Consider the following 23379-nt stretch of genomic DNA (forward strand, 5'->3'; position numbering starts at 1 on the left):
CTTACCAGGTGCCCTTGATGACAGCAAAGCCCCCATCTCCTTGGAAACCTCTCAACCCCCACCCCAACACTTACACTTACAGAGAGAAAACTGTGTACCCAAAGGAAATCCAGAAGAGCCCTGGGCTGACATGGCCACATCACCTACAGTGCCTCATTCCTACAAAACACCAAGAAGGAGGGGCACTCTGGGCACTGACGTGGGAAGAGCCCACAGTGCAGCAGGAGGCGGCGAAGCCCAGGGGGAAGGGCACCGACTCTCGGGCCAGCCTGCCTGGGCACTAATCCTGGCTCCACAGTTAGCCAGTTGAGGGTCCCTAAGCAAGATCAACTTTCTCTGTGCCTCAGTTTCCTCACCTGTGAGGTGGGGATAATAAAACCACCTACCTCACAGGGTTGTGGTGAGCACTGAATGAGTTAATATTTTTAAGTGCTCGGTGCAGCTAACTATCATTTTTACTGAAATGAAAAAAGGCAAGCTGTGGACTGATACATGCAACTTATGGAAAAAAGTAAAACAAAAAATAATACACTATTCTATGTAGTCTAAAGGTATAGAGATGCTTGTGTACATGCTTAGGTGGCTGGAAAGAAACACACCAAACTTACACTGCTGGTTACCTGAGGCAGGTGGTCAGAGTGGACTGTTCTAAGTTTTACATGGAGACTGACAACATACAACGTGACATATTGAAAATGTGTTAACAGACGGAGGAGGAGGAACCTCAGGGCTGACTGAGACACCCTCCAGTTCCCCCTCAGCCCTCCTGAGTCTCAAGCAGCCTGGGCTCCGCCCCACGGATGGCAGGCCAAGCCCTGCTTTACCTGGTGAATGATTCCCGATCCAGGCCTCCAGAAGCCCACACCATACTTGGCACCTGCAGTTGCCAGGAAATTATACACTTCCTGGTTTATGTCCTGGTGAGACAAATCAGTAACCAGAGCATTAGTACCAGAGCTGCATCTGGGATGACCCTTGCTCCTGCCCTCCTCCCTCCCTGCCACCTCCCCACGACTCTGAAAAGCTGGCACCGCGGAGACAGGCCCTCTTGGAGAACTTCTAAAAATCATTGCAAAAGGGGCTTGGATGTTGGCCCAGTCTCAGCTGGCAGGCCTGGGGAAAAGGCAAGGAGTGGACACAGAGCCCCACCTGACTTGGAGGGGGTGGGGATTGGGGGTCAGAAACAAGTCTCTGCCCTGCCCAGGTCTCTAGGTCTCAGTTTCTTTCTTTGTTGAAGGAGCTGGGCTAAAAATTCTGCAAGAGTCCCCTGTCCCTCAGACAAAGCCAGCAGCAAGGGGATGCTGCTACCAACTGGGACATGGTGTTGGGGGAGGGGGCTGTCAAAGGGCACAGTGCAATGAAGGGGGCACCCCGGTTCTACCGCTTACTGGTGAGCTGCTTCCCATCTGAGGCCTGGATGCCTCACCTGTAATAATGGCTGATGGAAATGCATCAAGCTAAACATCCTCCCAGCCCACCCCTCGAAGGCTGGGGGACTGTCAGCAAGCCCATTTCACAGATGCAAAAGCAGAGGCTCAGAAAGGGGAAATAACCTGCTAGAGATCCCAGAGTTAAACAGAGGAACCAGGGTTTGAAACCAGGTCTGTCTAACCACATTCTAAAGAATATTCTACACATTTTAATTAATGAATGTGAAAACTACATTCTAATATGAAATAAAACTACCTCCCTTAGAGGGAGGAGGAAACGAGATTACAACTAAGAGAGTACCCAGTGTCTGGCACATAATAGGTCTCAATACTTGGTGGTATGTTTGATGGGTCCCAAATGAAAGATGTGTCCAGTGGACCACTGTTCTGAAATGGAGGTTTTAAGAAAACAAAACAAAAGAGATGGGATAAGCTGTACCAATTCTGCCTGTAGTGTCTGGGCAGCTACCTCAGCCAATGACAAAAGGACTGGGACCACGGTGGACTGCACAGGGTCCCAAAGGAGGAACTAGGAAATAAGACTTCCCAGCACCTGGGCCCAGGAGAGCCGTGTTCCACGGCAGAGAAGGGCATCACTGTCAGCTCCCCCAAGCCCTTGATAAAACACCCCTTTCACTCTCAAATTCCAGACTAACCAGGCACCCTTCGGAGGGCCCATTTGGTCTCCCAGGTAAAAGAACATCAGACGAACTTGGATCCCCAGAGCAGGCTCCTTCCAATTAATAATTAATATGCTGGCTTTTCCATTTACAAACCAGTCACTTGGAAATGGGCCCCAAGGGCAGGAAGCTAGTGGTGGCAGATCTGGGCACATGTGCTCATGTGTCCAGGCACGTGGTGGGAAGGAGAGGGGGCCGCCTTGCAGGGTGCAGGTTACGGCTCAGTCTCAGCCTGCAGCTCTGCTGGGTCCCTCTCTGGCTGTTTCTGTGACCCTGGACAGGCTGTGCTGGTTCCCTGGAACCCAGGGAGAGGGACCCTTTACAAATACGTCCAAGTTTGGCCATGTTCCTCCCTCCTCCTAGGATGGTGCCCACGGCCTCCCCAGCCTCAGGCTGCCTTCTCACACACCGAGTTCCAGCCACACAGCCCCCATTTTCAATTCCACAACTGCACCAAGTTTCCCCCTGTCTCAGAGTCTTCGCACACACTTTTCTGTCTAGAATATTCTCCCAGTGAATGCCTTCTTATTTGCTCAGGTCTTGGCTTACATGTCACATCCTCAAAGAGGCCTTCCCTTCCCCCCCAAATCTAAATTAGGCTCCCCTGTTACACGTTCAGAGCCCTGTACTTTCCCTTTATAACACATATCCAAATTTATAATTACCAGGGTGACTGTTTGGCATCTGTCTCCCTACTAGATCCTAAGACCAGGAAGGCAGGGACCCTGTCTGTTTCACGCTGAAATCCCTGTCTGTTTCACGCTAAAATCCCAGCACCCAGCACATCGCCTGGTACATAACGAGTGTGCCCATGATTCTGTGACTCTCATCCCCAGAAGTGGGTGATTTAGTGTAGATTCTGAACCCAGAAGGCAAGGGCAGGGCCAGACCCTGAAGGGTGGTGGCCTTGCCATTGGAAGTGGTTCCCAGGGCTGTTGAGGACACAGGTGCCCAGTCCTGCTCTGCAGGAGCCCTGGTCATGTTGCCATCACTGCTGGCAGCCAGTAGGCAGGGCTCTCCTCTCAGGGGAGGGCAACCCAGAAACAAACCGGTGGGCCAAAGTGGGAAGAAAGAACTGGAATGAGAACGTTGCCCGGAGTGGTTCCCAGGGTCTGAGAGGCTCTCTGAGCTGTGCTGGCCCTGGGAGACAGAGCACTTTCAAGTGCATGCCCCGTGCTTGGCCCAGCTAGGCGGCAGCCCTGCCAGCAGTCAGCTCCTGCCAACAGCCCCCCACCCTCTGCGGAGGCCCAGGGCTGGTGGAGACCTGTCGTCGCCAAGAGTAGCACATGCAAAGGTACCACAGAGGTGGATCTTGGGTGAACAGCAGGGACTTGGTTTGGTAAGGAAGAGTGGGGGGAACTGAGGGAAAAATCTTCAGGGTGGCATACAACCACCTCGCAGTCTAATTGAGCAAAACTCACAAAAGAAGAAAGCCCCTCCGAAGAGCTAACAAGAGAGTAAGAGTGGGAGCTGGGATCAGGGTGCAGCCCTCACCGGCCTCCACAGAAGACAGACCTGACTGTATGGTGCCTTGGGCACTGCAAATTTACAAACAGTGCCACCATCGGGGCTCCCTCCCTGTCAGGGTCCCGGGAGGGTCTGGCGACAGCATGAGTGAACACACACAGGATGCCAGCCGGCAGTGACACACGGAGATGAGCCCCACGGAGCTGCCGGGAAGAACAGGAAATCTAAACTACCCTCTCAAGAGCAACCGGCAACATCAATCAAGAACTGTGTAGCTATCATTTTCTAAAAACAAAAGAAGAGCCAGAAAAAAAATCATTAGTGTGTTAAGATTAAGGATGATTTTCATATTCTTTATACTTCTGTATTTTCTAACATCTTCACAATAAGCAAATGGTACTGTAGATAGAAAAGGGCAAAAATATATTTTTTTAAAAAGACTAAACCAACGAATCTATTGGCATTTGGAGGTGATGCCTTAGGATGCCTTAGGGTAGATCTCAGCCCCCATCAGATCTCTCCCCCATCCCAGCACCCCCTTCAGCTCACCTTGGCTCGGCGCAGGTCTTTCTCACCCCCGAGCTGGGCCTCGATCAGGTGGTCACAGTGGATGGTGGACGGCACGGCCACCTTGGGCAGCCCGCTGCTGATGAACTGCAGCATGGCCATCTGAGCAGTGGCATCCTGCATGGCCACACGGTCGGGCCGCAGCCGCAGGTATGTCTTGCCCCGCTCAATCTCCTGATTGGCTGGGTCATCCAGGTGTCCATAGACAATCTTCTCCGAGAGGGTCAGAGGCCGGTTCAATCTGGCAAGAGGAGAGAGAAGGGGTTGCCTAGTACTAGCTGCATGATGCCCTGCCTGCCCAAAGCCACTCCAGCTCTGTCACCAAGGCAGCCATGATAGTGGGCAGGGAGAGGGGACCCTGTGCTGCAGGACTGTGAGCTCTAAGCAGGTGGGGACACTCAGTCCTGTTTACCGCAGGACCTCCAGCACACAGCACAGCACCTGATTTTACAAAATGATGTGATGAATAAGTGGACATCACAAAAGAGGTGGCAGGGCTTTTTGTGTGTGTGTGTTTTTTTAAGGATATTTGCTTTTCTAGGATATCAGCCACTATTATCTGATGAGCACCTATCCCATGTTCATCTCATTTTATCCTGATTGCATCCCTATCATTTAGTAAAACAACCAAGAGAATACAGAGACTCAGCAGAGTGCTGTCACTTGCTCATGTTCACAGCTAGTCTCACCTTGAATCCTCTACTTCTCTCTGTCCAAGGCCATCTCACCTGTGTCCTCAGCCCCACTAAGACACAGGGAACTACTTGCATCCTCCTCACCCAATCTGCCCCCAACCTCCATGAACAACGCTCCACCTCAGGTGTTGGATGCTTGGCTGTTCTATTATGCTACAACTCTTCCTGTTAACCCTACTCCTCTCTCACCCCATTAGACAAGCCTGATTAAGTTAGCAACCCACTACTTAATAAATCAAGCCCTCTACTTGAGGCTTGTGCTTGTGCAATTTAGGGTTGTAAACAGGAGGCTGAGCCCTCCTAAAATGATGCCTAAGAGGCACCTCCAGGGAACCTCTTTTGTTGCTCAGATGTGGACTTTTTCTCTAAGTCCAACTTGGCAAATAAATTCATTAATCCCAACCCCCAGGAGGGACATGACTCCCAGGGGAATGAATCTCCCTGGGGACATGGGACATGATTCCCAGGAATGAGCCTGGCCCTGGCAGAGAGGGACTGAAAATGCCTACTTGACCAAAAGGCGGAACAAAAAGAAACTTAACAAGCTGAGGCCACAGTGGCTGAGAAGTCCCGAATAGAATCGAGAAGCTATCCTGGAGGTTTCTCTTATGCAAGCTCCAGCTAGACATCTCAAATGACCACAGTATGCCATGCCCTTACCAAAAGTAGTACCCAAGCTGAGAGATTCCAAAAGGAGTTGAGAGGTCACTATGGTGGGCACTCTTACACACAATATAGATAACCCTTTTTAGGTTCTAATGAATTGGAATAGCTAGCAGTAAATACCTGAAACTATCAAACTACAACCCAGAACCCCTGAATCTTGAAGACAATTGTAAAACAATGTAGCTTATGAGGGGTGACAATGTGATTGGGAAAGCCATGTGGAACACACTCCCCTTTGTCCAGTGTATGGATGGATGAGTAGAAAAATGGGCAAAAAAGAAAAAAAAAAAAAAAAAAAAGGCACCCAATGTTCTTTTTTACTTTAATTGTTCTTTTTCACTTTAATTTTTATGCTTATTATTTGTGTGTGTGTGGTAATGAAAATGTTCAAAAATTAATTTTGGTGATGAAAGCACAATTATATAATGGTATTGTGAACAACTGATTGTATGCTTTGTATGACTGCATGGTATGTTAATTTATGTCAATAAAACCGAATTTAAAAAAAAATGAGAGAGAGAAAAAAAAAAGTATTCCCCAAATATTTAGATCCCTACCTGACATTCTATAAAAGATGCACTCACTAAGTTTTATCTTTCAGAAACTTAAATCCACCAGAGTGTTCCTATACCGGACAAGTCCTAAAATCCAGAGGCAACAGCCTCTTTAAGATCAACAATCAGATGCAGTCCCATTCCCCATACTGTCAACACCCCCTTTCAATATGATCAAGTTAGGGTGCTTACTGTCTAGACACCCCTGAAGATGGAGAAAGAGATTAAGTGAGAGGAAGGTGTAGCAACAAACAAGATAAAATTTAAGAAAGATCTATGGATAATGAAACTTTATATAATTATATATAAATTTTTTGGATGCTGCGGCGTTGAAATGGCTGGAAGGAGGTAAATGACATGCTGGAACTGTGGCCTATAGCATCCTTTGGGATTTGCTCTATAGCTGCTTGTTGACTTGTTCCTTGAAGGTCTTCACCTTTCTATATATACCCTATATTGCATAAGGAAAGAACTGAAACTGTGGAACTGTAACCGGGAGTTAGGACCTGGGTTTAGACCCGACCTTATCACTAAACCCAGAATATAACACGATCAGAGACTGCCCACCTCAGGGAGCTCGGCCAACTCGTCTCTAGCGTTCAGGGCTTGGACTGGAACAAGATAACAGTGAACACTCATATAATTCTTACATTCTTTTTTTAAAAAACAGCTTTACTAAGGTATAACTGACATACAATATTTAAAGTATACAATTTGATAAGTTTTGACATACATATACACACATGAAATTATCACCACAATCAAGATAGTGAACACATCCATCATCCCCCAAAATTTCCTTGTGATCTGCTTTTGTCATTACAGGTTATAGTGCTCACTTTTAGCTTGGCATTGTCCTAAGCACTTCACTAACTATACCTCATTTTACCTTAACAAAGATAAGGAAACTGAAGCCCTGAGAGGGGAGGTAACTTGCCCCATGCCACAAGGGTATGTGTGGCAGAGCTAGGCCACAAGGAGCCAGGCAGAGTGGCTCTACTCTCTCTGTACGTTGACCTACTGTCTCTCAAAAACACACAGAAAGTTAGAGCAGGGCCCAACCCCACAGTGAGCACTCAGCCATTACCATTACTGCTATCGTTACTACCAATATGACCCTGCTGGAAGAGCAGAGAAACTCTTCCCAGCCTAGGTCCCAGTCCCTCACCCCCGTACCTGATCCCCTGAGAGAATGAGCTGCCATGGGTGCTGACTCTGCAGGCACCAGCACATCAGCTGGCAATTCTGCAAATACCCACAGTTCTGATGTCGTGAGAACCCTGAGTAAAAACAGCCCAGGTGTGAGGTACAGCTGGCTCCTCCTGCAGCAGCACCTCCAAGGCTGGTGTGCAGGCAGCGCCTCCCCACACGGAGCAAGGCCCCTTCTTTCTGGGCTTCTCACTGGCTTAAACACCAAGGACCCTGACAGCAAATGCCGAAAGCCGTATGAAAGAGCCTGGCAGTGACAAAAGCTAAGCAGACGGGTTCATCTTCATATTTCCTTGAGAATTCACTGAGGATGGCAAATGGGCTCTCTATGTCCATCTGTTCCTCTGCTTCACTGAATAACAGAGACCCAGTTCCCAGGAGTAAAATCAGACGCCTTCCATTACTGACACCAGGGTGGAAGAAGAGTCCCCAGCAAGTCCCTTGTCCTCAAAAAATTCTCAGACCTATTTAATCCATTAGCATCTTTTTAAAGTAGCCTTACTCTGCATTGTCCTTCTCTATGGAAGCATTTCTCAACCAAAGCACTACTGACATTTTGGGTCACATCACTGGGGGGAGGTAGGGCCCTGTCTCCCTGTCCACATTCCTGGCCTCAACCCACTAGATCCTTGTCATGCCACCCCTCCACCTCCAGTTATGACAACTAAAAATGTCTCCAGACATTGCCAGATGTTCCCTAGGGGACAAAATTCACACACACGTACACACACCATTGGGAACTACTGCTCTCTGGCAATAATAAGAACAAAATATCCCTTGACGATACTAATCTGGAAATGCTAAAAATTGCTTAACCTCTCTGGTTAATGCATGATTTGAAATAAACAGGAAAAGGAACTTTTTGGGGGGTTAATTTTACTAATAAAAATTTACTAAAAAAAGTCCCAGTGCTTTAAAGGGCCATTTTTTTTTTGACTTGTTAAAGCAAAGACTAAATTGTATATAATACTCCTCTGTTAAGTTTTCTCAAAGCAACCTCTACTAGGTAAACTCTCCTTCCATGAGTGATGAAGAGCAAAGCAGAGGTGTTTTGCAGACTAAGGGAAAATCCGTCATTTTCCTGACAAGCTGTAGTCCGAGAGCTCTAAGACTAAATAAAGCATTGGTATAAGGTTCTGTATTGATGGGGACAGTGGTTCTCAGTCCCAACTGTATTAGAATAAGCCATGAAACTAAAATGCCTGATGCCTGGGTCTGACTTAATCAGTGTGAACTAAGACCTGGGTACCGGGGGTTTTTAATCACCTGCCTCCCAGATGATTCTAATATGCAGCAAAGTTTAGGAATCACTGCTCTGGCTAGTGCTTCTCAAACTCTGATGTGCACAAGAATCCTGGAGAGCCTATTAAATTGAAGACTGGCTTAGTGGGTCTGGGGTTGGGCCTGAGATTCTGCATTTCTAACAGACTCCCAGGTGAGGCTGATTCTGCTGATCCATAGACTCTGAAGCAAGGTTCAGATCACTTAAATCAGCATCTCTGGGAGTGGGGCCCAGGGATTGTCAAAGCATCCCACATAATTCTAATGTGTAGCCTAAATAAAAGCAAAGAGAATACCACAACAAACCCTGGGGAGCACTGGATGCACAGCCTCAGCGAGGGGATCTCCCCAATCTGACACTCAATTTCCCTATCTGTAAAAGGGGGGAGTGGTGTAACAAGAGCCCACAGGGGTTGCTGTGCAGAACAGAGATAATGCATGTGAAGTGCCCAGGCCATACAGGACAACTGGGCAGCCACTATTACTATGGGCATCCTTGAGAAATGGCTATGAGGGCCTTACTGTAATTAGGCGATACTATGCTGGAGGCTGTTGGAGATAAAAGATTTAGATAGTCCCTACCCTTAAAACTGAAAGCAAAGTGGCCAGGAAGAGGGGGTGTGGGAGAGTGGCAAGGGCACTGGAAGAGGGCACAGACACAAGGTCCCACCACTGGTTTAGTGAGTGGCCTTGACCAAGCTGCTTCTCCACCTGAGCCCATTCCTTGGCTGTAAAATAGGTATACTCATATGGGTTCTCTCTCACCACCGTGGGCACTGTCATTACCAAAGAAACCTCCAGATGCACAGCTCTGTCTGCAGTTCTTCAAGTTCCAGAAGCAGCACTGGCTGGTATGTACTACCAAACCCCTGCTCCCCACATTCCTGCAGTACCTGATCCATTCTTCTAGCATCAGCATCCAGCCCAGGACCTGACACGCTCACTGAGTGTCTGCTGAGTGCATAAGAGAACAGTAGGGCAAAGACGATGGCCACTTTACCAAAGGAGGATGGTGAGGCCCAGAAAAAAATAACGTGCTCGAGATCCCACCTTAGCTTACTTCCGGGTCTCAGGCCTGGGCTCTCTCCTCTGGGCCTTTGTGCTGAAGAGGAAATATGGATGGTTCTCCAGCCATTGAGCCTGATAGCTCCCAGAGGGCTGGCCCAGGGTCAGTGGCCTGCCCTGGAAACAATAGCTGGGAAGTTCAGACCACACCACCAAAAAGTGCCTGGGAGCTTCCCAACGGTCCACATCTCCAGGCTTCTTGGACACAGATTCTTCCTTGACAGAGGCCAGAAGTTCCACCACTGAGCCAGAATGCCCTTCTTTAACAAGGACCTCTGCACCTCAATGCCTTGACCCTGCCACCATCATCAACCACCCGCCACCGAGCACCTCCCACGGTACTTGCCTTTGAAAGGGGCAGGCAGCAGCAGAAGCAAGCTCCCACCTGCAGCTTACCGTTTACGTACAATGTTGATGTTCTTCTCTAGCAGGTCATAGCGGATGTAATCATTGGGCTCAAAGTGGCTCATGGCCACTTTGGCGCGCTGGCAAAGAGCTGAGGCCACATGGTACTGCCGTACACCCAGGGCTCTCTGCAAGAAGAAAGACAGACGCCATCAATGGAATACTTAGAATAGTCACCCCTGAGGGACAGCTTGGTATAGTGAAAAGAGCAAGGAATTAAAGTGTCAAGAGCTATTCAGTAATTGCAGCCTCAGTTTCCTTATCTGAAGCATAGGAGTGATACAGTAGCTACTAGGGTAAGAGAAAGGGCCAGGGATTAATTGTCAGAATTGCTGGGATCAAAGTCAAGTTCTACCACTTAATGTCAACTTAAGCAAATCCCCCATACTCTTAGCCTCAGAAGCTTTGGGAAATGTGGATACAGCTAGCCCTGGTGATCAGACAGGGTTCCTGGGAAGGTTAAATGTGTGAAAGTTCCCATTAAGCTGTAAAGTACTACCCAAATCACAGCTTTTATTCTACCCGCACTATCAGCAAATTGAGGGGTGGGACCAAGCCTTGTCTATCTCTGCATCTGCACTTCCTAGCATATATTAGAGATTCAATAAATATTTATTGAACAGACAGAAGAATGAATGAGTTTGGGGTGTTCCCTCAGACCCTCTTCCCTTCAGAAGGTGGCACCTAATTCTAATTCCCCTCCCTGTGAATGTGCAGGGACTTACTTCTAATGGACAGCATGTGGCCAAAGTCAAAGCTATGTGACTGCTGAGACTAGGTCATAAAAAGGACAGCTTCTGATGGCACTCGCACTCTCTCGCTGATTGCTGTGGGGGAAGCCTGCCACAATGTTGTTAGGACAAATTAACCTCTCTAGGTGGGAAAGGTCCACCTAGAGAAGAAATGAAACCTCTTGCCTACAGCTAGCCCCACCCAGTCAGGCATGTGAGTGAACCACCCTGAAAGCAAATCCTCCAGCCCCAGTCCATGATGTCAGATAGCCACGCCCTGGCTCACATCTTGATTGCAACTTCTAGAGAGATCCCAGGTCAAGACACTCCCAAATTCCTGGCTTACAGGAACTGTGAAAGACAAACTGTCTTGGGCAATTAGTTATGCAGTAATAGATAAATGACTGTCATGATGGGGTCTTAGTTAGTTTTTAACTGTGAATGACAACTTCACAGGGTACACTGTGACCACGGGAGAATAAATGAGTCCAAAGAAATGGTGGAGGGAAGGAGTGTCTGCCTACCTTCCAGAGGGTCCTATACTTGGGTGAGGGAAGAGGGAGAGCTTAGGCCACTGTGCCAGACCCCCTCCTTTATGTCACGTGGATATTAAATCCAGACCCTGCCAACCTGAGCAACCGAACCATACAAGTCCATAGTTGCCATATTCCCATGTTCAGGTCACCCAGTAGTGGAAATAGGTCGTATTATGAAATAGCACCTCAACCACCCATCTACTTAACCCAACACTGTATGAGTGAACTCCCCATGTAGATGTCAGTCCCACTGGCCCTCCAGCTCAAAATCCACCAAAGGATCTCTATTATCTACCTCACTAGGTAGGTGTGAAGACTCCACCAATGACACATCAAAGTACTTTCAACAGCACCTGGTGCATGGGAAGATGGCAATGTGTTTTAGCTGCAGCTATAACCACCACCACCAGACTACAGGTCATAGCTTTGGAGTCAGAGAGACCTGAGTTTAAGTCTGGCTCTGCCATATATTATCTGTGTGATCTTGGACAATTTAACCTCTCTAGGCCTCCATTTCCTCATAGAGTTCCTGTGAGGATTGAGCTATACATCAAGTACGTGGTATGGTGCCTATTGCCACCCAGTGCATTTACAAGCATACATACAGCCCCCTCTGTGTTTTTCACACAAATGAGAAACTATACATGCCATTCTGCAACTTGCTTTTTCTCATTTATCAATATACCTAATATATTTTTCCAATGTTTACATATAGCTTTATCTCTTTCTTGTTGTAAATTAACGGCTCTAAGCCTCAGTTTCCTTATAACTAAAAATGAGTGCAACACCTAATGTCTAGCTCAGCAGGCAAAATAATTTGTGTTTATAATTACAGTGTAGGAAAAAGGTAAAACCCCAAATTTCCAACAGCAAAGAACAGTTCAGCAAACTACATGGACTATATACCTAAAAATGGATTTCAGAAACAATGCTGATTGGAAAAAAGGGACAAAATATATTCATATAAAATATAACTTACGAGGAAAAAAAGAACATCTACAGAATGTTTACTATGAGACAAGCCCCCTGCTTGTCCATACACCATCTCATCCTCGTGGCCTCCCAGAGAAGGAGCCCTAGGTCACTGTATCCTCCAAGGGAGGACAGAGGCACGCAGAGCATGAGGGACCATGGCCACGCTGCAGCAGATGTGACCCGAACCCAGCCTCACAGGACCCACTCACCTGCTGTGGCCCTGGGCAAGTTACTTAACCTCCCCAAGCTTTAGTTTCCCCACAGATAAAATGGAGATAAACCTCACAGTGTTACTATCAAACAAACTCACCTACAGAAAGTATTGGCATAGAGCCTGCTCTTATTATGAATGCTCAAAATATGTTACAGCGTACTATTTTCCTTCAGAGGCAGACACTCCCTTCGCTCCACCATTTCTTTGGACTCATTTATTCTCCCCTGGTCACAGTGTACCCTGTGAAGCTGTCATTCACAGTCAAAAACTAAGACCCCATCATGACATGCAAAATTAGAGGAGGCAAAGTTTTATTTTTCCTCTGGACACTGCCAGAAGCAGCATGCCTCTTCTTACTTTTCATACTGCATACACAGTTTAAAGGCCCTTTTAGTTAATCAGCAGTTTTACCAAGTCTTAGCTAATTCAGGGCTTTGGCATCTCTGACCCCTTCTCATGTATTCCAGCTGCTCTGCAGTAGTCCTCCTTGGTTAGCTGCCTTCCTTCTAACTTTGGCCAAGTCATTCTAATAATCTAAACTGATTTCTTTAGGGGCTTCTTTCTTCTCTTCAGATTACTTGCAACTTGTTAGAATTCACCTTGGAAAGCCTCCCATCCCTCTTAAACCCCTTCTACGTACTGAGTCCTGGAGATGGGAACTCATCTATCTGGTCTCTGACTGTTTTAGAATCTGCCTTCCTCAAGGGCACAGAACATGTTGAACTTCACTGGCCAGAAGAGATTCTGAAAGGACCTACACCACAGGGTCTTTGTCCATGCTGCTGCTTCTGATTAGAATGTTCTCTGTCCACCCCTACTCCCAATCTGCCCTTTGTCTGGGTAACTTCAGTTGATCTTTTGGTTAAAATAAATAAATAAATAAATAAATCACTTTCTCAGGGGATCTTTCCCTGAACCCTCAGGCCAGCCAGAGCCTCCTATCATATATGCCCATTTACCTTCTCCTGACATTCATTTTTGAGATGATGTCTGCTCCTAACTGGCAAGCTTCACAAGGGGAGGAATTGTGTCTGTCTCTTCACTACTAAATTCCCCTACTTGAACACCAGGTCAGAGACACAGTGCTACATCAATATCAGTTAGTTTAATGTTGAGTCCACTTTACCAACCAGCTCTTCCTTATTGAGCAGGATTAAATATAGAACAGGATCAGTTAACCTTGTGAAATCAAACAGTTAAGAGAAATCAATAATTTACCAGGCTCAGATGTTTTTGGTTAAGAGTGTACACAGGTTCACATTTTTGAAAGACAATTAGGCAATACCTATTAAAATGTAAACTGTATCTTTTGACCAGCTCTACCTCTTCCGGGAAACTACCTTATAAAAACATTAAATTAAATGAGCAGAGAGGAAAGCAAGAACATTAACTGCAGCATTGTTTTTATTTTTTTTTATTTTTTTTTTTTCTACTTGATATACTTCCCTATGTTGTTCAACTTTATTCAGCTATCGTATTAACTTTTTTTTTTAATCATCATTTTATTGAGATATATTCACATACCACGCAGTCATACAAAACAAATTGTACTTTCGATTGTTTACAGTACCATTACATAGTTGTACATTCATCACCTAAATCAATCCCTGACACCTTCATTAGCACACACACAAAAATAACAAGAATAATAATTAGAGTGAAAAAGAGCAATTGAAGTAAAAAAGAACACTATGTTCCTTTGTCTGTTTGTTTGCTTCCCCTACTTTTCTACACATCCATCCATAAACTAGACAAAGTGGAGTTTGGTCCTTATGGCATTCCCAATCCCACTGTCACCCCTCATAAGCTACATTTTTATACAACTGTCTTCGAGATTCATGGGTTCTGGGTTGTAGTTTAATAGTTTCAGGTATCCACCACCAGCTACCCCAATTCTTTAGAACCTAAAAAAGGTTGTCTAAAGTGTGCGTAAGAGTGCCCACCAGAGTGATCTCTCGGCTCGTTTTGGAATCTCTCTGCCACTGAAGCTTATTTCATTTCCTTTCACATCCCCCTTTTGGTCAAGAAGATGTTCTCCATCCCACGATGCCGGGTCTACATTCCTCCCCGGGAGTCATATTCCACGTTGCCAGGGAGATTCACTTCCCTGGGTGTCTGATCCCACGTAGGGGGGAGGGCAGTGATTTCACCTTTCAAGTTGGCTTAGCCAGAGAGAGAGGGCCACATCTGAGCAACAAAGAGGCATTCAGGAGGAGACTCTTAGGCACAAATACAGGGAGGCCTAGCCTCTCCTTTGCAGCAACCGTCTTCCCAAGGGTAAAACTTATGGTAGAGGGCTCAACCCATCAAACCACCAGTCCCCTATGTCTGTGGTCATGTTAGCAACCATGGAGGTGGGGTAGGCGAATACCCCTGCATTCTCCACAGGCTCCTCAAGGGGGCACTACATCTTTTTTCTTTTTCTTTTTTTTTCCCTTGTTTGTCTTTTTTCTTTTCTTTTTTTTTTTTTTAACTTTCCCTTCTTTTTTCAAATCACCTGTATGAAAAAAAAAGTTAAAAAGAAAACAAACATACACTAAAAGAACATTTCAAAGAGACCATAGCAAGGGAGTAAGAAAAAGACAACTAACCTAAGATAACTGCTTAATTTCCAACATGTTCCTACTTTACCCCAAGAAAGTTACATAATATAGCAACATTTCAGTGAACTTGTTCCTACTACATCCATCAGAAATTAACAGACCATAGTCATTTCTGGGCATCCCCAGAACGTTAAATAGCTTATCTGTTCTTCTTGGATTATTGTTCCCCCTTCCTTAATTGCTCTCTACTGCTAGTTCCCCTACATTCTACATTATAAACCATTTGTTTTACATTTTTCAAAGTTCACATTAGTGGTAGCATATAATATTTCTCTTTTTGTGCCTGGCTTATTTCGCTCAGCATTATGTCTTCAAGGTTCATCCATGTTGTCATATGTTTCACCAGATCGTTCCTTCTTACTGCCGCGTAGTATTCCATCGTGTGTATATACCACATTTTATTTATCCACTCATCTGTTGAAGGACATTTGGGCTGTTTCCATCTCTTGGCAATTGTGAATAATGCTGCTATGAACATTGGCGTGCAGATATCTGTTCGTGTCACTGCTTTCCGATCTTCCGGGTATATACCGAGGAGTGCAATCGCTGGATCGAATGGTAGCTCTATATCTAGTTTTCTAAGGAACTGCCAGACTGACTTCCAGAGTGGCTGAACCATTATACAGTCCCACCAACAATGAATAAGAGTTCCAATTTCTCCACATCCCCTCCAGCATTTGTAGTTTCCTGTTTGTTTAATGGCAGCCATTCTAACCGGTGTTAGATGGTATCTCATTGTGGTCTTAATTTGCATCTCTCTAATAGCTAGTGAAGCTGAACATTTTTTCATGTGTTTCTTGGCCATTTGTATTTCCTCTTCAGAGAACTGTCTTTTCATATCTTTTGCCCATTTTATAATTGGGCTGTCTGTACTATTGTCATTGAGTTGTAGGATTTCTTTGTATATGCAAGATATCAGTCTTTTGTCAGATACATGGTTTCCAAAAATTTTTTCCCATTGAGTTGGCTGCCTCTTTACCTTTTTGAGAAATTCCTTTGAGGTGCAGAAACTTCTAAGCTTGAGGAGTTCCCATTTATCTATTTTCTCTTTTGTTGCTTGTGCTTTGGGTGTAAAGTCTAGGAAGTGGCCTCCTAATACAAGGTCTTGAAGATGTTTTCCTACATTATCTTCTAGGAGTTTTATGGTACTTTCTTTTATATTGAGATCTTTGGTCCATTTTGAGTTAATTTTTGTGTAGGGGGTGAGGTAGGGGTCCTCTTTCATTCTTTTGGATATGGATATCCAACTCTCCCAGCCCCATTTGTTGAAAAGACCATTATGGCTCAGTTCGGTGACTTTGGGGGCCTTATCAAAGATCAGTCGGCCATAGATCTGAGGGTCTATCTCTGAATTCTCAATTCGATTCCATTGATCTATATGTCTATCTTTGTGCCAGTACCATGCTGTTTTGGCAACTGTGGCTTTATAATAAGCTTCAAAGTCAGGGAGTGTAAGTCCTCCCACTTCGTTTTTCTTTTTTAGAGTGTCTTTAGCAATTCGAGGCATCTTCCCTTTCCAAATAAATTTGATAACTAGCTTTTCCAAGTCTGCAAAGTAGGTTGTTGGAATTTTGATTGGGATTGCATTGAATCTGTAGATGAGTTTGGGTAGAATTGACATCTTAATGACATTTAGCCTTCCTATCCATGAACATGGAATATTTTTCCATCTTTTAAGGTCCCCTTCTATTTCTTTTAGTAGAGTTATGTAGTTTTCTTTGTACAGCTCTTTTACATCTTTGGTTAAGTTTATTCCTAGGTACTTGATTTTTTTAGTTGCTATTGAAAATGGTATCTTTTTCTTGAGTGTCTCTTCAGTTTGTTCATTTCTAGCATATAGAAACATTACTGACTTATGTGCATTAATCTTGTATCCCGCTACTTTGCTAAATTTGTTTATTAGCTCTAGTAGGTGTATCGTTGATTTCTCAGGGTTTTCTAGATATAAGATCATATCATCTGCAAACAATGACAGTTTTACTTCTTCTTTTCCAATTTGGATGCCTTTTATTTCTTTGTCTTGCCGGATTGCCCTGGCTAGCACTTCCAGCACAATGTTGAATAACAGTGGTGACAGCGGGCATCCTTGTCTTGTTCCTGATCTTAGAGGGAAGGCTTTCAGTCTCTCACCATTGAGTACTATGCTGGCTGTGGGTTTTTCATATATGCTCTTTATCATGTTGAGGAAGTTTCCTTCAATTCCTACCTTTTGAAGTGTTTTTATCAAAAACGGATGTTGGATTTTGTCAAATGCTTTTTCAGCATCTATTGAGATGATCAATTGATTTTTCCCTTTTGACTTGTTAATGTGTTGTAATACATTGATTGTTTTTCTTATGTTGAACCAGCCTTGCATGCCTGGAATGAACCCCACTTGGTCATGGTGTATGACTTTTTTAATGTGTCTTTGGATTCGATTTGCAAGTATTTTGTTGAGGATTTTTGCATCTATATTCATTAGGGAGATTGGCCGGTAGTTTTCCTTTTTTGTAGCATCTTTGCCTGGTTTTGGTATTAGATTGATGTTAGCTTCATAAAATGAGTTAGGTAGTGTTCCATTTTTTTCAATGTTTTGAAAGAGTTTGAGTAAGATTGGTGTCAGTTCTTTCTGGAAAGTTTGGTAGAATTCCCCTGTGAAGCCATCTGGCCCTGGGCATTTATTTGTGGGAAGATTTTTGATGACTGATTGGATCTCTTTGCTTGTGATGGGTTGGTTGAGGTCTTCTGTTTCTTCTCTGGTCAGTCTAGGTTGTTCATATGTTTCCAGGAAATTGTCCATTTCTTCTACATTATCCAGTTTGTTGCCATACAGTTGTTCATAATATCCTCTTATAATTTTTTTAATTTCTTCAGGATCTGCAGTTATGTCACCTTTTTCATTCATTATTTTGTTTATATGGGTCTTCTCTCTTTTTGATTTTGTCAGTCTAGCTAGGGGCTTGTCAATCTTGTTGATCTTCTCAAAGAACCAACTTTTGGTGATATTTATCCTTTCTATTGTTTTTTTGTTCTCTATGTCATTTATTTCTGCTTTAATCCTTGTTATTTCTTTTCTTGTACTTGGTTTAGGATTGGTTTGCTGTTCATTTTCTAGCTTCTTCAGTTGATCCATTAGTTCTTTGATTTTGGCTCTTTCTTCCTTTTTAATATATGCGTTTAGTGCTATAAATTTCCCCCTTAGCACTGCTTTTGCTGCATCCCATAGGTTTTGGTATGTTGTGTTCTCATTTTCATTCGTCTCTATATATTTAGCAATTTCTCTTGCTATTTCTTCTTTAACCCACTGATTGTTTAGGAGTGTGTTGTTTAACCTCCAGGTATTTGTGAATTTTCTAAGTCTCTGATGGTTATTGACTTCTAATTGTATTCCATTGTGGTCAGAGAATGTGCTTTGAATAATTTCAATCTTTTTAAATTTATTGAGGCTTGTTTTATGTCCCAGCATATGATCTATTCTGGAGAAAGTTCCGTGAGCACTAGAAAAGTATGTGTATCCTGGTGATTTGGGATGTAATGTCCTGTAGATGTCTGTTAAATCTAATTCATTTATCAGATTGTTTAGGTTTTCAATTTCCTTATTGGTCTTCTGTCTGGTTGATCTATCTATAGGAGAGAGTGATGTGTTGAAGTCTCCCACAATTATTGTGGAAACATCAATTGCTTCCTTTAGTTTTGCCAATGTTTCTCTCATGTATTTTGTGGCACCTTGATTGGGTGCATAGACATTTACGATTGTTATTTCTTCTTGCTGAATTGCCCCTTTTATTAGTATGTAGTGGCCTTCTTTGTCTCTCAAAACATCCCTGCATTTGAAGTCTATTTTATCTGAGATTAATATTGCTACACCTGCTTTCTTTTGGCTGTAGCTTGCATGAAATATTTTTTTCCATCCTTTCACTTTCAGTTTCTTTGTGTCCCTGTGTTTAAGATGAGTCTCTTGTATGCAACATATTGATGGTTCATTTTTTTTGATCCATTCTGCGAATCTATATCTTTTAATTGGGGAGTTTAATCCATTTACATTCAACGTTAAAACCGTGAAGGCATTTCTTGAATCGGCCATCTTATCCTTTGGATTATGTTTGCCATATTTTTCCCTCTCTCTATTAATATCCTTTATTGTACCCATACCGAATCTCTTTAGTACTGAACCTTTCTCCAAGTCTCTCTGTCCTGTCTTTGTTTCTCTGTCTGTAGGGCTCCCTTTAGTATCTCCAGTAGGGCAGGTCTCTTGTTAGCAAATTCTCTCAGCATTTCTTTGTCTGTGAAAAATTTAAGCTCTCCCTCAAATTTGAAGGAGAGCTTTGCTGGATAAAGTATTCTTGGCTGGAAATTCCTCTCTCTCAGAATTTTAAATATATCGTGCCACTGCCTTCTCGCCTCCATGGTGGCTGCTGAGTAGTCACTACTTAGTCTTATGCTGTTTCCTTTGTATGTGGTGAATTGCTTTTCTCTTGCTGCTTTCAGAACTTGCTCCTTCTCTTCTATGTTTGACAGTGTGATCAGTATATGTCTCGGAGTGGGTTTTTTTTGGATTTATTCTATTTGGAGTTCGCTGAGCATTTATGATTTGTGTATTTATGTTGTTTAGAAGATTTGGGAAGTTTTCCCCAACAATTTCTTTGAATACTCTTCCTAGACCTTTACCCTTTTCTTCCCCTTCTGGGACACCAATGAGTCTTATATTCGGACGTTTCATATTATCTATCATATCCCTGAGGTCCATTTCGAGTTTTTCAATTTTTTTCCCCATTCTTTCTTTTATGCTTTCATTTTCCATTCTGTCATCTTCCAGGTCACTGATTCGTTGTTCAACTTCCTCTAGTCTTGTACTATGAGTGTCCAGAATCTTTTTAATTTGGTCAACAGTTTCTTTAATTTCCATAAGATCATCCATTTTTTTATTTAGTCTTGCAATGTCTTCTTTATGCTCTTCTAGGGTCTTCTTGATTTCCTTCATATCCCGTACTAGGGTCTCATTGTTCATCTTTAGTTCTTTGAGTAGCTGCTCTAGGTGTGTCTCTTCTGGTCTTTTGATTTGGGTGCTTGGGCTTGGGTTATCCATATCGTCTGGTTTTTTCATATGCTTTATAATTTTCTGTTGTTTTTGGCCTCGTGGCATTTGCTGACCTTGATAGGGTTCTTTTAGGGTTTGTAGACCAGTTGAAGTCCTTATCTCTAATTTATCAGATCTACAGCTTCGTGGAGTACACTTTCTCTAACTAACCAGCAGGTGGCGTCCACGAGCCACCTGTTCTCCACAAGCCAGATCTCCCCTGCTTAGCCTTTTTGGTGAGTGGGGGAGTGAGTCTTGTGGGGCCCAATTGGTGTCCCAAGCTTGCGTGTGTAGTTGGTGTTGCCTGCCCTGTATGTGGGGCGTGTTTCTGGGCAGTCGGGGAGGGGGGGTGGCCCTAACAATCAAATCTCCCTGATGATCCTAGAGTTTTAAAGCTACTGCAATAGTCTAATCCTTCAGTTCAGTCCTGCCACAGTTTGTCTCTGCCACTGACCCACAAGTCTTTGGTATTGGCGTATGGCTCCTGAGACTTGCAAGTGGGCCCCTCTTCCAGGCTGTGCACCCCGGGTCCTCTGTTGAGGGATGACTGTGCTATGTCACAGGTGAGTGCCGTCCCCCCAGGGCAGTTCTGGGCTGCTGGGCTGTGTTGGGAGGCTCCCAGTCTGCTCAAATGATGGCTGAATGGGGCTCTGTTAATTCACACTGCTCCCCCTTCCCAGCTCTGGGACATTCAGCTGAGGTTGCAGGGAAGGCTAATGTCCACGCCCAGTTTTGTGGTGTGTGCCTGTTATTTGAAGCACTTCCGTCACACTGGGTTGTCTGGGGCAGCTCTGGGCTATGGGGCTGGCGATGGGCAGGAGTGTTTCCTGTCCACCAGGATGGTGGCTGTGAGCGGACACCCCCCTTTTCTTGGGAAGTTGTGTTGTTTAGTGAATTTTCTCAGCCACTGGATTATTGCCTTTTGTCTCAGAGCTCTCTTAGTTCTGCTCTTGACTTGACGTGCCCAAATTTCTATTCTTTGAAGCTTTCTGTATTGAGCTTCTTAGAGTAATTGTTTTAGAAAAAGCAAAAAGGATTTAAAAAAAAAAAAAAAAAAAAAAAAAAAAAAAACGGCCCTCCTCAGAGATCTAATGGGTTATTGAAATGCTAATAGACAAAGCAACCAGGGCCATTAAGGAAAGGTGCACAGGGCAGAGAGATCAGCCTTGCTTCGGGATTTGCATATGCGCCTCAAAGCCTGATCTCCGCCCTTCCCCTTTCTGTGTTCACCAGAACTCCAAAAATCCTCTGCTTTTACTTTGGAGCTTCTCGTGTTGTTTTCCTTCTATGCCCGTCTCCTCTCTGCTGGGCTGGCTGCTCTCAGAGTCTCTGGTGTCTGGCCTCAGTCTATCTATGGTTGGAGTTTGAATCAGTAGAATGAGTTTCCGATAAGAGCAGCCACTGCAATTCTCCCTTCTCCTTCCTGGAGCTGACAGCCCCTCCTCCCCCGGGACTGAGCCTGGCAGGGAGGGGCGCGGGTCCCCTGGCCGCAAAAACTTACAGATTTCGCTGATCTCAGCAGTTCCACGTTTTCATGAGTGTTGTATGAAGTATGCCCAAAGACAGATTGCTCTGTGGTGTCCAGTCCACGCAGTTCCTGGCTTTTTACCTACTTTCCTGGAGGAGTAACTAAAACATACAGCTCACCAGTCTGCCATCTTGCCCCCGCAGCATTGTTTTTAAGAGAACAAACCAGTTGTCCATAAACAACCCAGTTGTCCACAAACAGGGCACTGATTTAATTCTGGTTCATCCACCAAGGAATACCATTCTATAGCTGTTTAAAAAGAATGAGACAGATTTAACTTTACCTGTGGGGAAAAAGCTCCAAGACTTATTAAAGTAGCAAAAAAGTACTATAGTATGAGCCCATTTAAAAGAATAATAGTAATTAACAAAGGTAAATATGTTTAGAAATAAATTGAAATGATATGCCTAAAGTGTTCACAGCAATTATCTCTAGGAATTAGAATTACAGGCATTTTTACTTTTTCTATGCTAAATATTTTTGTAACTTTTAACTGTTGAGGGTATATATGAGTTCCTTTTGTAAGCAGGACAAAGAAAGAGTTGAGGCAAACAGGTACAGGAAAGCATGCTGACAAGTGTAAAGTAGCACAATCTGTTAGTGGCAATTTGACAATAATAAGCAAATGTTTTGTTAATGTGCAACCCCTTTGTTTCGGCAAGTCAGCTTACAGGAATTTACCATTCCCATTCCTAAGGAAAAGGGAAACAAACGTACCATTACAGTGGAGAGATCTGGTTACCACCACCTTAACCCAGAGATCAAACTTAAGCAACACCAATAGGAGGCCCACCTGAATTTACGTGCCTCATGATGAGACAGAATCACCTATGAAGACTTCTTGCCAAGAATGTTTAACCTGAAATTAAGCAAGCTTTGAGACCTAACCTCCAGTTTAAGGGAAATACAGTATATGAAGGAATAATTAATAAAATCCAGAATGCAGACATTCTATAAGAAAACCGTCCTGGTCTCTTCAAAAAGTCAACGTCTGCTGGTATAACTAGCAGAACGTAACTGACAGCACTCGGTTACATATTTGAATGTGGTTAAAAGGGGAAATTTTAGGTTGTATGTATGTTACCAGAATAAGAATTTTTTAAAAATCCATGGTACTGCATAACACAGTGAACCCTAACTTAAATCATGGACTAAAAGTCAATGTCATGAGGAAAAAAGTTGGGGGGACTATTCTAGACTAAGAGACTAGACAGGTGAAACCAAACACAATGTGTGACTTTTTTTTTTTATGAGATCTTGATTCGGAAAAAGCAGCTGTCAAAGACATTTTTGTGAGATATGGGAAAAGTAAGAATGTGGTCTGAGTATTAAGAGAACTCTTATCATTTCTCTTAGGTCATGTAAGGGCATTATAACTACAGCTGACTTATTCTTAAGAGATGAATATTGAAGTTTTTAGGAATGAAGTGTAACAATGCTTTCAATTCCTTTTGAAATGGTTCAGAAATAATTAAGAATATATATATAGATGAATAAGGCAAAATGTTGATAGTTGAATATAGATGGTAGGTAAAAGGGTGTTCTTTGTACTATTTTCAATTTTTCCTAATGTGTAAAAATTCATAACAGTAAAATTTTTAAGACATCAATTATAAATTAAATCCATGCACTAGAATTATGGAAGGTTTAAATTTTCTTAACTTTTCTATATTTTCCAAATTTTCTGAAAATGACTCTTTATAATTATGGTGTAACC

General features: G+C 43.7%; 1 protein-coding gene across 1 annotated transcript in view; it reads right to left on the bottom strand.

Moving 5' to 3' along the window:
- The window catches only part of ACO2 (aconitase 2), a 58514-nt gene that overhangs the window by 17285 nt on the left and 17850 nt on the right, over window positions 1–23379 (bottom strand). The window contains exons 2-4 of the mRNA XM_037845016.1: window positions 10011–10147; window positions 4127–4385; window positions 825–917 (exon numbers count right to left, since the gene is read on the bottom strand). Coding sequence (XP_037700944.1) covers window positions 825–917; window positions 4127–4385; window positions 10011–10147 — 489 coding nt within the window. The remainder of the gene's footprint in view (window positions 1–824; window positions 918–4126; window positions 4386–10010; window positions 10148–23379) is intronic.

This window comes from Choloepus didactylus, chromosome 8, assembly GCF_015220235.1.
Source record: "Choloepus didactylus isolate mChoDid1 chromosome 8, mChoDid1.pri, whole genome shotgun sequence".
Taxonomy (NCBI): Eukaryota; Metazoa; Chordata; class Mammalia; order Pilosa; family Megalonychidae; genus Choloepus; species Choloepus didactylus.